The sequence below is a fragment of the Stegodyphus dumicola genome, chromosome 3 (genome assembly GCF_044657685.1).
Source record: "Stegodyphus dumicola isolate Sdum_Otavi_A_Nest chromosome 3, ASM4465768v1".
In the NCBI taxonomy this organism is placed as follows: Eukaryota; Metazoa; Arthropoda; class Arachnida; order Araneae; family Eresidae; genus Stegodyphus; species Stegodyphus dumicola.
Genome location: NC_140770.1, coordinates 111805094 through 111822195, shown reverse-complemented (window position 1 = coordinate 111822195; position 17102 = coordinate 111805094). Strand labels below are relative to the sequence as shown.

The 17102-nt window shown below is 31.6% G+C and overlaps 1 protein-coding gene across 1 annotated transcript in view; it reads left to right on the top strand.

Moving 5' to 3' along the window:
• The first annotated feature begins 15906 nt into the window (after positions 1–15906).
• LOC118187737 (serine/threonine-protein kinase NLK-like) overlaps positions 15907–17102 on the top strand; it is a 63927-nt gene continuing 62731 nt past the window's right edge. The window contains exon 1 of the mRNA XM_035358014.2: positions 15907–16386. Coding sequence (XP_035213905.1) covers positions 16202–16386 — 185 coding nt within the window. The 5' untranslated portion in view covers positions 15907–16201. The remainder of the gene's footprint in view (positions 16387–17102) is intronic.

The following is a 17102-nucleotide window of genomic DNA, read 5'->3' as shown; positions in this document are numbered from 1 at the left end:
TTCCTTGAAACTCATTATAGCGGGTTCCAACTGTACATTTCAGAAACTGCTATTATAGATTAAATAAAAGAAGTTCTAAATTGAAATATTAAATTTAATTAATTACCAAAGGTTTTGTACCCATAACGTAGTTAGTCTAGTTCATCTCCTCTTGTCTTTTTTCTTTATTAATTGTAAAAATCGTCTCCCTGTACTTCAAACTAAAAAAAAAAAAAAAATAATAATTTAAGAAGTATTAAGATTCATTAAATTACATTTCTGAAGCATTGTGATCCTGAAGGCTTATTCACGTTTTTTTTTTTTTTTTTTTTTTTTTTTTTTTTTTCCAGTTTCATTAAACTTTGAGCTTACCGAAAAATTTCAAACGAATACAAGAAATGATTTTTTAGCTACCGATTTCACCCCTGTTTTAATCTGCCATTAACTTGCACTAGAGTAAAAATAAAATGACCATACTATTGCGGGTTTATTCATAGTATTGCGGGTTTCATATACCTTTATGAAGAAAAAATTACTTATTTCTTACTGGCATCTAGCGTTCTATTTCTGTTTGCTGGAATTCCCCTAAAACTGCTTACGATATAAAAAAAAAAATAAATAAAAAAAAATAAGTAAATAAAAATTTTTTAAAATTATTATTATTATTATTATTATTATTTTCATTTTTCTAATGTTAACACTTAAAACTTACGTGCTAGGAAGTAGTATTGTTTCAACAATTCTTATCAATGTTGTCCGTTATTTTCAACAGAGTAAATACATTTCCTTTAGAGAAAACTGCGATTTTTTTAATGAATTACATTATAATTCAAACCGAAAATTTAAACAGAGTCATAAATTATTACAAAACTGAAAATTTGATCAGATTCACTTCAGATTTTGAAAGCATATTTTTTAATTTCAAAACATTCATATCGAGAAATTGGTCTTATTGATACATTTGCAGAATGACACGTAAAGTATCAAATCTATAGCTTTATTATTTTGCTGGGATTCTGGATGACTGGAGTGTACTTTTATTTGCTTAAGCTTATAAAATACGATAATATTTTCAAGACTATATTTTGAATTCAATAGGCTGAGTTTCATCGTTGCTAGAAAATTATTAAAAAAGTAAGTTGTTAAAGTTTAATATATTACATATTTTAAGAACTGTGGGTCACTATGAGTACTTACGTATTATCCCGTTGACCATAAAAGTTGGTAACTATCGTATCATAGAAGTTGGCGGATATATCACCTAAGATGATAGTTCTTGCGGAGTTATTAAGGAACTGATTCTTCTTTATCTAATAAACAATCAGTATTCTACCTCGACGTTCGAGAAACTTTTCCGCGTGGTTTTTGCGCTTCGTAAGAATACTTCCGTCGATTTTTATTTTTAGGCAATACAATTTTATCTGAAACTCTGTTTGGAAACCTATGGTTTGGTTTAATGTGATTACGGCAAATTGGTACTCGACGAGTACAAATTATGCGCGGGTAACTATAACGCCTTGTAAACTATATTCGGCTGATCAGACGGTGTCCATTCTCAAAGGAACTTTTTCAATGGCAAGCTCTTATAACTTTGAATCTAATTTACTGCCTAGTATTCTATAGGAGGCTGGTACTAAATTTTAATCATTTTTTTTAGTCAGTGTTACATCAATGAAAGCATAGATGTTATGAGTTAGTTGTGACGTCACGCTTATCCATAGCTGGCCCTAAATTGCACTGCATGGCGTCTATTTCACGGTCGACAGGATAATACATAAGTTTCTTTATTTGTAATAAAACTCTGTTTTCTAACCTGAATCATTGTATCTGCTATATTTAGATTACACGTAAAGTACATGTAAGATTTTCCACAATTGTAACAATAATATCGTTTGGTTGGTATAAGGAATTATATAATTTTCTAAAATGTTTTTGAACTTTATTTTTAATTTAGTCTCTTCATGAAGCACAGAAAGCAAAATGGAAGTTTTCTTTAGAATATAGCCTAAGAAACTTGGGATTTCGATAATGCAGATCTATTAGTTTTATCTGCAGAAAATAAATTTTAAGATATAGTAACATCATAACTAAAATGTGATGATATAGATGATGACGTCAGTCTCCCGGTCTTCCCCTTTTGGAACAAGAACTTTTATTTCAAATGCACAACAACCGCAATTATCTTATTATATAAATTATACTTAACATATGGATTCTTAACCGTGAGGATTGAACAGGGAGGCCTCTCAGAAGTCTAGCGGTTAAAAACCCCTATAGAGGTATCGTTAGCTCAGCAACTGCAAACTCAATTTCGCACAAACAACATTCATGAGACTACAACAGAAAACCTTGCTCACCAGTTTCACTTCACCTTCTCAACAAATCCATGCACAGACAACATCATTCCAGCCTTATCGTCAGATGTATATGCCACCGTCAAAAGACTCAAGAAAAGGAAAAGCCCGGTATTGATGCCCTCACAAATAGTATGATCAAGAAATTCCCTGTCAAGACCATCTTCATGCTAGCTAAAATCTGCAGTATCATCCTCACCTGGCAATATTTTCCTCGGCAATGGAAAACAGCTAAGATTATACCTATCCTCAAGCCTGGTAAACCTGCGTCGGAACCTGGATCTTCTGCATCAATTCGGATTCAGACGACATATCTCCACGACCAACCAACCCTACCGAGTGGTAGAAAGTATTGCAGAAGGAATGGCTGACCGGATAGTGATGGCTTTTGATCGAGTTTGGCTGGATGGCCTCACTTACAGATTACACATCTGGGCTTCCCGGGCGCGTATTTCCAAACCCTACCCCACTTTTCGAATTTTTGACGTCACGAAGATATCGACTAGTTTAACCTGGCAAGACGGCGTACCCCGCTTTTGATTTGGCTTTTGAATACTACGGCGCGCTTTCGAAAGAATTGTGGTTCTGAATAGTGTGTTTAGGTGCTAATTGTGAGATTTTCGCAATTTAAATTATTATGAGTGGAAATTTACGCAATATCTTTAGTGAATGGTTATTGTTTATCGCCGTAGGGTATTTGAGGAAAGAGGAGAATAATTCACTGCTGATGTATACATTAACAGTATGAAAAATCTGGAAGGTGATACTCGGCAATAAATGTGATGCATTCATCGCAAAATTCAGCGACGCCAGTAAAACAAACGATAGTGTTCGAGAAAATTATCCACATCTGAAGTCGCTATACAAAAATTGTATGTGTGCCAATACAGATATTTTAATTTAAAAAAAAAAAAAAAAAAAAAAAAAAAACACTTGCAGAAAATTTCAGATTAAGGAATAAGAAAGAATTGCAGTGCCTCTGTGTGCTTAACAATTACGAAGCATTCTGCAGACTTTTATGCCAAAATCAAGGTTGACAAATAGATTAATAAATGTTTCTTTTAGTGTATATATTTCAAAAGTATTAAAATAACTTGGACAGTTGTTTAATTGCTTAAAACAGCAATAAAGTTCATTTATAAAGATATACAAGGAACTTCATAATTATCAAAATATTTCATTGCTTTGGTGAAAAACTGAAATTTACTAAATTACCTAACTTTTATAACATTAAATATCTTTGTAACTGCAGTATTATGCTCTGTTTTATAAAAGCTTAACTACTTTATTCATTTGTTATACATTAAAATATTTTCTGATTTATTTACTAAATGTGTAATCAATTATCAGGATTACTAAATGTGTTAAGAATTTCCATACATGCTTGTGCAGTGTGATTGTATGTTTGTGTAATGAACTTTGATTTTCATGAACGGAAAAAAAATACAATCTCTGATTAAGTACTTTTTCGTTTTCCAGTTCCTGTGTTTAGCTGTAAAAGTAAATTCACTTCAAGTATTGTGTCTGTGCAATTTTGACGATGTAAATACTGAAATGATTGTACAGTAAAAACTCAACTAAAAAAGTATCAGGAAAGCTCTTGAAATTTTGGATAGTCGAGCATATAAAAAATGAAATACTGTAATAAGTGAATGGAAGAATAAACTACTAGTCTAAAATCATAAAAACAGTTCATCTTATTTGCATCAACTTGACAATCAAAAGCCAATATTTAATATGCACGATTTTGAAAAAAATGTATGCTGCTGATCTTTGGATTATGATAACGAGTGATTTTTACAATGGTTGTTATCTGGATTAAGACTGCAAATTGAGACTTTAAATATGAACAACAGTAATCTGAAAATTTTAAGTAGTAATTTTATATCCAACAATCTCTGCCAAATAACTTTTAAGATTTCATAGTTGCTAATTAAACTTCCTTTACAATTATTTAGTTATTTTATGCATACATTCATATTTTATGTAAAAAAGGGATTTATGTGCAGTAGATATACAGTGAAAATCATTTAACACAAAACTGAGGGGACTGAAATATTTTTTTGTGTTAAAGAATATTAAAAAACAAAACACATATTTAACAAAATTAAGCTTACTAGAGTACATTTTATTTACATAGATATGTATATAAGCATGCATTTAATAAAAATCGATGAAACAAAAACATCCATAAGAACTTGATGAAATTTAATACAAAATTTTCAAGTTTTTTGAAAAATATTTTTGAGTTTTGGGAAAATAGTCTGATATTTTTCTTTGCATTGTCTTTTTTAGCATCAAATTGTTCAATGTCAAACATTTGGTTATTGATTTCACCATTGGAATATGCGTCTAAATAACTGTCCATACTTTTTATGATGTTCCTCATTTCGGATGATGTGGGAACAGGAACTGCATTATTCATTTTATTTTCGTCATCAGAATCTGCACCAAAGATATTTTTTTAGCTTTGAACAAACTCCAAAATAACTTTGTCCGCCATAATTGGGGCTGTACACACATTATCATAAACTACTGCAACAAATTCTTCCGATAGTACAGTAGAACAGTTCATTAATACAGAAACTTTCTCAAACATTTTATTAAGTGTCAGCTCACTTTCAATATCCTACTTCTCTATTTCTTTTGGCGCCAAAGAATCTGATACTTTTGAGAATTGTGTGTAATGAAAATAATTTCCATGCAGTACAACATGAGCCAAACTCACTAATTTTTACTCGCACTGCCATGAACTCGTCACCGAATTCCAAAGCTAACTGATGAGAGATGAGATGTTTGTAGAGGTGAAAAGCGAAAGTAGCGTAGATAAACAAAACTGGATCGTGTCGCAGGGTATTTCAAAGCCAAATTAGCCTCTTTTCTACGAAATATGTGAAACCACCTCTCTTTCATTTCACATCCAGCTTAAATCTCGTCTGCGATGCCAGTGTTTCTATATTTTGTTCATTTCCAGAAAGGATATCTTTTCATGTTAAGCGATTTTTATTTCGTTAAAAGAAACAAAATGCATGAAAATACATAGTAGTTTGTGGGGACTTGCATTATTTCGTGTTAACCGATACAGTCAAAAGTCGTTAATTCGGACACCCGTAATCCGGAATGATCTATAATCCGGACCTCAAAGCTAAAATCTTTCTGCGCACGCGCCGCATTGACGCATGCGCATAGGCGTTTTACTCGTGCGCGCAAGACATTTACGACTGCGCATATGCATCTGCTCAAGTGCAGAATACGTTTTCGCGTGCGCGTTTAATGTATAACGGACGGTAAAAGCTAAAATTATCTAATTATCTATTTCAGTTAATGTTGATAATTGCGTTGTTCCTTAATCTTCAAATTGGATCCGGCTTATTATTTTTTGCAGACTGTAAGAGCAATTTTCTAAAAGTACGCTTGAACTTTCGATTATGTCAAATAGAATTTCCGATGCTGGAGCTCCCAAAGGATCTAGAAAACGAAAGTATGTTTCGATGTCCATCAAACAAAAAACGAATTGCTACAAAAAATGGATAAAAGCATATCCTTTGTTTATCTAACCGTTCCGAAATCTGTTTATCAATTTCACGCTGCTCTGCGCGGGGGGGGGGGGGCACGTCGCGGCGCGCAATGAACTGGAAGTTGATCTGTCAACACTATCGTTATCTTCAGGGCAGATGTTTTTATTTTAGTCGGCTTATAATTCCTTACTAAATGCAGTATTTAATTTCGATGTACTCCGCCTTGATTTAAATCAAATTCCTCGTCATTATAAATATCACGAATACAAATCACATAGTTTTCTGGTTGCAATTTTCTAATTTCGGCTAGGAGTAAGGTATGCTTTACGCATCCGCGCGTTAAAAGAAATGTTTAATAAAGTAAACAAATAAATATTAGGCTTTTTTTTTGGTAAATTTGGATACCCTTTAGATCATAATTGCTCATTATTTTATAAATTAAGGTTTCATATTTTTAATTTTATAATTTCTGCATGCCATCTTACCAGATTTAAACTGATGATCTATAATCCGGAAAAATCGATAATCCGGAATCGCCGAAGTCCCGACGAGTCCGGATTAAAGACTTTTGACTGTATTTCGTCTTAAGTGTTTTCGCGTTAAACATATTCCACTGTATACAGATGCATTTGGACTATGTATATACAAATAATTTTTTAATAGGAAAATTTATAAACCTTCCAAAAATTTTCGTGCATTATGCTGCTGAAAATTGATCAGTAAATATATAAAGAAATTTAGAACCAATTTTTCAGAAAGAATAAAAATTCAAATTCAAATTAACTTGATAAAATTCTGTAAATGTAGAATATCAAATATTCTTTTTAGACTAGTAAAATCCTTTTTAATTGGAAGATATTTTTAATGATTTTCCTTCCCCCCCCCCCCCCCCAATTTCCCTTTGCTACTGCTGTTTGATAAGAGGTTCTAGTACAGTTTTGTGTTAAGATTATTTTGAACTTTCAAAGATTTTCCACTGCAGGAGTTTAATTTTTTCTACATTTTTAAGGGCATGTTTTCATTTTTTTTTTTTTTTTTTTTTTTTTTTAAGATTCTTTTTAGATTAGAAAAATATTTTTAAATTGGAAGGTATTTTTAATGATTTTCCTTCGCTTTGAGGAGGACTAGAATTTTCGGGTGAACTATTAGATAAAAAATATATTGAAATGGTTCATCAACTGATTCTGGATACAGAAAAGCAAGGATTTTGTTTTAGAAGGGGAAATGTAATTAAATTTGACATACCTCCTCTTGATGATATTATGTTGAAGTTGGTTGGATTCCTCGCCTTTCTTGTTCTTTTATACTATTTTTTGTTTTTTCTTGTGATGGTTTATTTTAACATGTTGACTGCCGTGGGGGGTCACCGGTGACCGGCACGACTTGGCTACAGCACTGTGGGTGCCACCGGCAATGCGACCAATAGTAACATAATTAGAATAAATATCGATACTGATAAATTTTTAAATAGTACCATCGTTACTATAATGATTTGAAGAATAATAAATTGTAAAAATTTAAATTATAAATCGCAAAAATGGTATACAGATGTTTGGGGGTCGTCGGTGACCCCCAGCATGAAAAATGCATTAAGCATGATTATATATAACATTATGTTCTGCAGATATTTCAATATAATACATATCGCATAATAAAAATTTCAAGTTGGCATCATGGGCAAATCACATAAAATGCACGTGGCAGGCAACGTGTTAGTTTTTACATTTTAAAGTATTCGTATTCTACATTTATAGAATTTAATGAAGATCATTTGAACTTCAATTTTTTAGTCTTTGTGAAAAGTTGGTTCTAAATTTCTTTATATATATATATAAGAACTCCTACACTCCTAGAAAAAAGTAATTTATATATTTATTTATCCCACTTTTTCATTTTGAAATATTTTAGTACATGCTTTTCAATATTTTAAAAGTTGATTTTTTGTTGAACTGAAATATGTAATATGAAAAAATTCTATTAAAAAACATAATTCAACTCAGAATTGAAACAGGAGATAAATAGAGATAATAATAATGTGGGGCATTTGATCCTCTTTCCCTAATAGGCATTTGAAACATTTTAGCGTGTTTTTCCATTCAGCTGAAATGGGGCCCACCAGCGGCAAAGTCGCTGAACACTGGTAGTTCGATCCAAGGTTCGAATCCCGCGAATGGGCTGGCTGCATGGGCGTTTTCCCCATGTGTAACGTGTATACGAGCCAGTTCCCTTAGAAACTCCTCCACGAAGGCATCCCTCCCCCTAGGCAGACAGCCCTCGTGTGCTTTGCCATAATTAAATACCCGCCATTCAGCTGAAACAGTAAACATATAGAAAAATGTCCACAGAAACATAATTTGGCTGAGAAACAAAATAGGCAAAAAAATGGGTTGGCATCAGGAAACTGATTGGTCTAAAACAGGGCTTCTTAAACTTTTTTTCAGTCGTGATCCTTTTTTATCATAGATTTTTCCACAACCCCAAAATATTTATGAAAATTTTGTGGGACCCATAAGCATTGCGAAAATCCGACATGCGTGAGTGAAACTTTCAATTTTTTCACTTGTACTGTAAGATAATATTGCAGTTTTAGGTCATTATCTTTAATTTCTCATTTTAAGACATAGAACAATGTGAAAATTTTAATTAAGTAACAGATGAAATGACAGCATCACATGCAAAGCAAGTAAAATGAACATTTATATTATAAAAAGAATGCGTTGAAATATTTTTGTTTTTCTCTTTGTCTGTATTGTCTTATCTTTATCTATTTTCAGAAAAATTGTGTAAAAATATTTGCTAATTGTAAAATTATTATATTAAGTTTAAGAAATGCCAAAACTACTAAAAATTTTTTGCGACTCCCTGCTGTAGATAGGGGTTGCAATCTACGGTTTAAGAAAGTCGTCTAAAATAACGTTACAATATTTGATTTTGCTAAAACATTGGATAACTGAGGCCACAGCCAGTGCAGTTATGGCAGATGTACAAAATTTTGGAATTTACAGAAATATCAAGTAGCAAAATTTTTGGAATTTAGGAGTGGAAAAGTTTTTAGAATTTAGGACCCACAGAGATTGCGTAGCACAACAAAATGTACCTGCTGAAGCTAGGACTCCAGTGCATGGTTATATTCTTGTAAGGAGTGTATGTCTGAATGCAGAGATGCATTTTGAATCATCATCGCTAAGTCACCAGCCTACACAGCATTGTGGTATACGTCATTCATGTAAATAGGAATAAAATTGATTGCACTTTAGTTAAATAACCTAACTTATTCTTGGTAAGTATTAATACTGTAATTAGAGAGAGTACTGTAATTGTTGAATAAGAATAAAACACTTGCTTTTTGTTCATCTGAAATGGCATAGATTTTCTAGCAGTTATTCCAGCAGAAGTTTGAAGGAATGGATCTTTCTGTATTTAGTTAGATAATCAAAATACACAAGCTATGAACATAACATATTAAACCATAATTCACTTTTCACATTGGACAGCCAATGTTTATCAATTTTCACGTAAGTCGTACTTTCCCGTAATTTTGAAAATACTCCATTGCATGCTGTTCTGTTGAAGACAAACCCGAAACTTTTTTTTTTCAAAATGTAATTCATAACTTGTATTGTTTTTTTACGAAATTTAAACCTGGGTGTCATAAACAAATTTGTGGGGGGTCACCAAATTCAAAGAAATTTATTTGACAGTAAAAGGTATACATAATTTGAAGAGAATTTTGGATGTTTTTTTAACATTTCCATATTTTAATTTTGATTTTATTGCTTTCCACTTGATTTGTGTGTTATGCTTGATGATTTCCAAACAGCTCATCGAATTTCAAAGCAATTGCATACGCGCAGCTAAGATGTAGTTTTTTTTCGACTATCTTAGTAGTGTCTTGCATGTAATTGTAATATGCATCATTTATAAACTATGTTTCTTATTTCTAATCAAATTTGTTGTCAAGTAAGCACATAAATTTCCTAAGTATTGAAAAATTCAGTAGTGTCTCGAAGGATAATAAAAACAATTTTATTTTAGTTGCAGTTTTTTTCATGATGGTTAAATGGTCCAAAATAGATACCCAATGTTCACAAGAGAAACGGGAAGGATGGACCAATATCAAATAAACTTTAATGAGAAACTTTAAGAGAAAAACTATTAATGAAAATGCAAACAATAATGAATCCATTGGCTCTCTTTCTACTTCTAAAAAAAATTGAGTAAATATCAAGAAGAGTTTATTTTATACTGTTTTACATGTTGTATTATTAATGGAAAATAAATATCCATTGTGTGTTAAATGCAGTGAAAACTTGGCACATCCGAAAATGTAGAAAAGGCAAAATCAAGGGTTAAATTCATCAATTCTAATGAGAATGCACTAGCGAAGTAAAGCACTGCGGTTTTACACATAATTTCTGAGTAAACTATTCGTACAAATTGAAATAATTCTTGCATTTAAACTTGTATTCCAAATTAAGATTTAACTTGTCATTAATGTATAATTAATGAGATAATTAGATTATTGTAGCATAGTTTACATGAGATGAGATCAGGTGGGGTCACGTGATACAAACCGACAAATCAGGATGTTGAACCATAAAAATAGTAAATTCTTAATGTCTTTTTATAAATTTATTGCCTTTATTTATTGGCTTTTTACAAAAATTTAAAAGATATTAAAATGTTTATGCCTTCAAAATAAAAAATTCTTAGAACTAATGTTTGTTAACATTTTTTATGTGTATATTGTATGTTGTTGGCAACAAAGTCTGCTTGGCAAGATTTGCGCCAGTGAAACGGAAAAGTACCTCAGAAACTAAACATAAAGATTAATTAAATAAATCTGAAGAATTTTTTTAAGGAATGAGCTAAGAGCATGAAAAATTAAAATGTATTTTTGAAAAAATATACAACAGTTCCCGAGAAGGATTTACAGGCATCTTAAAAGTTTCATATTTAATTGCAAAAAATTTAAAAACCTCATACGATTGGAGAATCGCTCATTCTTCCTTCAGCAATTAAAATGACATCATTTATGCATACAGAAAAATATATTAATGATTTAAAAACGATAGCATTAAAAAAAGATACCGTTTCTCACCAAATTTCTGTCATATCAGACACTATAGAATACAAAATCCAGTCTTTACTATAAAACTTGATGACACTACTGACATTATAAAAATGTCTCAATTCATCGTTTATCTGAGATACGATTTTGAAGATGACGCAGTAGAATATTTTTTATGTTGTAATATTTGGGAAGGAAAAGCAATTGGAGAGAAAATGTTTGAAATTATTAACAGACATTTTGAAACGAATAATCTTACCTAAAGACACTGTGTCGCAGTTTGTACTAATGATGCTGCAGCATTAACAGGTAATTATAAAGGACTAAGAGGATTAATAATGAAAATTGCTCCCCATATAATATTCCATCACTGTATGACACACAGAAAAGCTCTTGTTGCAAATTGATAAAAAATTGCACAAAATGCAATGTTATTACTGCAATTAATTACATTAATGGGCAAGATGTAATGAGATAAGTTCTGTATATGAGACATTATTACCAAAGTCACTTGGTTTTCACATAGAAAAATACTGAGACGTATTTTCGATTTGAGAAATATAGTTTACATATTTTTGGAGGAAAAGAAACATACATCAGCAAGTTCATTCATTAATAATGATTAATTAGGAAAAATAAGTTACATAGTAGACATTTTCTAAAAACCTAAGCATTTTAATACTGTGCACCAATATTGAAGCTTTTAAAACTAAGCTAATAAGGAGAATTGAACAAAAACAACAGAAACATGTTTTTCAGAATTTACTACAGAAAATAATATAGATTTCTTGTTTAAAACAACATATGATAAAACTGACTGAAAATTTTTTGAAAAATTTCCAAATAAGGAATTAGGTTGGATCTGTGACCCATTTTGCCTTTGGTATTTTCAATTCCAATGTATTTCTAAATGAAAAAGCACAATTAAATGATATTTTAAGTGACAGAATACTGTGTGTTCAAGTGAAGTCTCTAACTTGCCAAAAATTTTAGTTATCTATTGGAAAGGAATATGCCAATTTAAAATAAATGAAAGTAAATTATTACGTTTCTTACATAAAATTGTACAGTAAACCTTTAGCTTATATTTAAAACTTCTAAAATGCTTATGTTACATTTTTCTGTTATATAAGCATTGAAAGTGGATTTCTCACTGAAATAAAAATAATTTTGCTATTGAATTAACATGGGGAACTTTTTTATTGAAATATTTTTTCTCTGTGACATTAGTTTCATCTACTACAAACTAAAGATTAAAGAAATGTTTTTAAAACATTTTGAATTCGTTGTTATATTGATCTATGAAGCAGTAGATTAGTGAGTTTTTATTACATTACTGACAAATATAGTTTTTTAACAATCAAAAAATTTTTAGCGGAGATAATTATTTGTCAAATATGAATGTGTTTTCAAAGCGGAAATAAATAATAAGTGATAAAAAAAGAAAAATCAGTTAGAATATTTACATTTCTAACAAAGTAATTTGCTTTGCTTTAATCTTTATGATACAATACATTTTACAATGATAAGGCAAAATACAATGTGGAATGGTTATGCGAAGATTAGGATAGTACCTAGAGTATTCAGCATTTCGTATAATCCTATACCAAAATAATAATAATATTAAAGTAAATTTTATCTGAATAAAGTTTTTTTTATTGCAGAAACAGTAAAATTATGCAATTGCATAAATGAATGCACTTTCAGACAATATACTTAATACTCAAAATCGTAACAAACAACCTTATATTTAGCGTAGGTATAATGAAACACTCAATCGATTTCGAGGGCAGCTAAAGGTCCCTCCTCATCAGGAGAAAGAAATACATAGAAAGAAGAAAATAGGAATCACAGAAACACGTGGTGCTTATCAGCACTGCACGTGGTTATAACTAGATTTTTAATCAGAGTTGCACTGGCCGCCTACTTTTACTGAGCCAGGCTGTCTGATCAAGCATAAAGAAATTGCTTATTTTCTTCTTTCTATGTATTTCTTTCTCCTGATGAGGAGGGACCTTTAGCTGCCCTCGAAATCGATTGAGTGTTTCATTATACCTACGCTAAATATAAGGTTGTTTGTTACGATTTTGATTGTCACATTAGCGTGTTTCTCTTCTAGTCTATACTTAATACTGTTTACAAGTTGAAACCAAAGTCTGTTTATGTTACAATTGCATAAACGAATGCACTTTCAGACTTAAATTACAGACATTTTTCAGACAAAATTTCAGACATTACTTAATACTGTTTACAAGTTGAAACCAAAGTTCTGTTTATGTTACTTCTCGCCCTTCAGCGCATGCTCAAGAATTACCATCCAGGCGAAACTAGTCGATTTGTCCATGACGTCAAAAATTCGAAAAGTGGGGTAGGGTTTGGAAATACGCTTCCCGGGCTTAATTAAAACATAAACATTATTAATTCCTACCTAACAGGTAGACACTTTGTTGTTCACTTCTCTGGCATAAATTCCACAAGCCATGTCCTCATTGCTGGCGTCCAGCAAGGATCTTTGCTCGGACCTACACTTTTTAATATTTACGTAACGACATACCTTCCACATACGACACAGCATTAGCTATGTATGCAGACGACACAGCGGTCCTCGCACAAAGTGCATTTCCAGGTCCAGTTTATACAACGACTAAATAATTACATACACAAGCTAAAGACTTGGCTCTCCAAGTGGAAGATCCTCGTCAACGTGGAAAAACAACAGCTATTATGTTTATGAAGAAGACCAACTTCAAGAAAAACCTGAAGCTCTATGTCACTGATATTCCCTGGGCCAAGAAAGTCCCTTATTTTGGGGTGATCCTTAATAAGTCACTTACATGGTCCCCGGACATTACATCTATTATTCATTTATTATTCTAGTTTCGAGTTCGTAAAGCCAAACAATAACCCTTAATTGCTCGAAACAGTATATTATCTATTGACAACAAGTTACTCATCTATTGACAACAAGTTACACGTCAAGTCCATTCTACGTCCACTTTTGTGTTATGCAAGTCCAGTTTGGGCATATACCAAGAAAACTAATAGGAAAAGATTGCAAATACTGTTCTACGATAAATGCTGAATGGTATATAAGGAATAATAGAATATATGAAGAGTTAGGCATTGGATTATTGTGGAATTCATTATTATAACTTAGCCAAAAAATTTCATGAAAGGCAGCAAAATATTGATAATCCTAGTATTAAAATCTGTGGCTACGACTATAACAGTTTGGATACTGTGGATAGGCCTGTAAGAAATTTTATGTGGAAATATATTTTAATCGCCAAAGAAGGCGTAAGTCTTTCATGATGTATATATACTTCTTGTTCTTGGATCTGGCACCGCCAGTTGAATGTGTGTTAAACGTGAATAAACTTGGCAGTTTAGAAATCTGATTCGTAATGTTCATTTATCTTATGTGTAATTTGAATTAGTGTTTTTTTTAACCGAGATATCTTGCAATTCTTGACAGGTAATATAATATTTTACAAGGCCTATGGCCCAACTAAATATATGGATCATGTAATATGCAACTCTATAATAATTTGACATGTGTGTTTATATTTTTATTCCTCTTTTCTGCTACACTTCGAATTTTCTGTCTGCATTCTTGTAGCCTTGGCTACTAATGTTTAAAATTAATTTATGACTAGTAACAGCATGAATTATAAACAAATAGCTAAGTTATTGCATTTTATTTTCCAGCTATCGAAATGTGACGCTACGAGCAACGTTTTGAAACCAAAACCTAGCAATCATGAATCAGAACTAGAACTAGTTGCCATTCAGAATAAAAGAAATATAAATATGAATATTAACAAAATATTAAAGTTAATTTTATAAAATAATTAAACACATGAACAAATATATGAAATAAAAAATAATTATTTCTCATGCAATAACTGGGCCACTACATTCTCACTTTTGTGTATGTTATGGGTATATGTATATAATTATTCCAAGTTCATGTACAAGCCAAATACTAAGGCACTTGATGTTTTGTATTTGGTAATTCTTAATGGATTCAATTTGCCTATCTTTGCACTACCTCATTCTTGTCACAGTCACCAGTTCCTCTACTTTTCTCCTCGCACTAATTTAGACAGGAACTCCATGTTCTTAATAAGTTAACAAGTATTCCTATATGACCCTAACAAAATTATTAAAAAAAACCTATTCGATTTATCTTTCGGTTATTCTATACCACCTTTCGAAAATTAAATAAAGAGAAGAAAAATTGATAAATCAAGTAGAATTAGTGAAATATAGCATAATGCCAAAGCTTTCCCTACCTGTGGGTTTCGACTTGAATTATGATATCACTCAAACCTGAAAAGTACTGAAGCCGAGCTCTGACTAAATTTAAGCCTTGACATGTTTAACGTAATATCTTGACTTTTATAGTTATTATCGAAAGAGCTGTAGCAATGTGCACCTAAAATATCGGTCTATCCTAAGGTTTGACCATTGAAACCTAGTTCAATTGGCAGGGGCGTAGCTAGTTTCCACGCGCTCGTAGACGACTGAAGAATTTGCTCCCCTTTTTGTGTGTCAAGAATGGAAAACATTTCATTAAAAAATTTCGTAGCATCAATTTGGCGCCCCTTGGATGCTGCGCCCGAGGACAGATGTTCCCTCTTGCCCCACCCTAGCTACGCCACTGGTGCAGTGGCTATAATGTCGGTGTCAATGCATATAAATATCTAGCTTCATTTCCATTAATTTTAACTAAATATTGCAAAATAGAAATTAATATATGTATTCTGCATTATTACGGATTGATTAAGCTTGTTAATAAAGTTTTGATCTGTAACTGACCATACTTTATAATCTAGAGATCAGAAACTACATTATTAGAAAATATTTATTCGTTTGAGGCAAGGCTGCCTTAAAATAATTAATCGGCAGTTTTTTCAGAAAACAATATTATCTTAAGAGTGGCAACAGCTAATCGAGATATCTGTTAACAAGGAAACACGTCTCTGATTGGCTGGTTTTATGGTCATGTGGATGGAATAATATGTCGTCTTTATCCGACATACTTGGCTCTATAGAAAATTGAGATCGGGGTTCTAAAATGAACTTGTAACAAACATGATATTACAATAAGATCCATTGTATAACCTTTGAACAGGCAGTTGCCTGTGAAGTTAGAGCTGATGAGTTCATTATTAGTAACCATGTCCTGGCTTGTGATTGAACAGCCAGGAAAACAGTTTGATGCATTCCAAATAACTGTTCGCAAGCCGTAAAGATTTACAGCTGTTTTGTTTTCCATGGCTATGGCGGTTGTTGGAGCAAGAACAAATCGACACAATATTATGGCATTTCCGGGTATGACTGCTGCAACTTCTCAACAAGCGATTCTTGCAGCTACGCAAACTTTCTACCATCCTCCTATAACAACACAAGATATTCAGCCTGATAGACCTATAGGATATGGAGCTTTTGGAGTTGTGTGGTAAGTTTACTTGTTCTCTGTGTTCAAATATCATGCTTAAACACTTCAATAAAAACATATGTTATTTAACAGATTATAAAAACTTTGGAAATCCATGTCTGTGCTGTCGTATGGAACTGGTATGGAGTATTGTGAAAAATGTCCAAGAAAAACTTTTTTTTTTTAAATATTTCCGCAGTGAAATTGCGAAACATAATGAAAATTTATCATTTTGACGAATTTCTTATCATCTCAAACATATATTTGAAAATTATAGGTGATTTTATACTTTTGCTTGATTAAGTTGAGAACTTTTAAAACCGACTTAGGGATGGTATTAATTTTGAGTGAAGTTACAATAACAGTTGTTTTTGATATTTAATCCATTAAATAAGTATAAATGTTTTAAATACTAACTATGCAGTAGAATAGGAAGGAGTAGAGAAAACTACTACCGTGTAGAAGTTAAATCTGATTGCATTCTATTATTTTTTGGGCACCCTGCTAGATTCATATTAATTGTTTGGTTAGTTGTCATTGTGAACCATGCCATTAAAATAAAAGTTTGATCCTTTTTAATATGATTGGTTATTTTTCAGAATTTTTTATGTAAATCATAGAAGTACTGTACCATATAGAAGAGAATAATTGAAAAAAGAATATATTTACTACTATTTATTTAACTAAGGAATGCCAATATTCTGTTCATTTTCAAATCTGTATGTTTGATTCCTTAA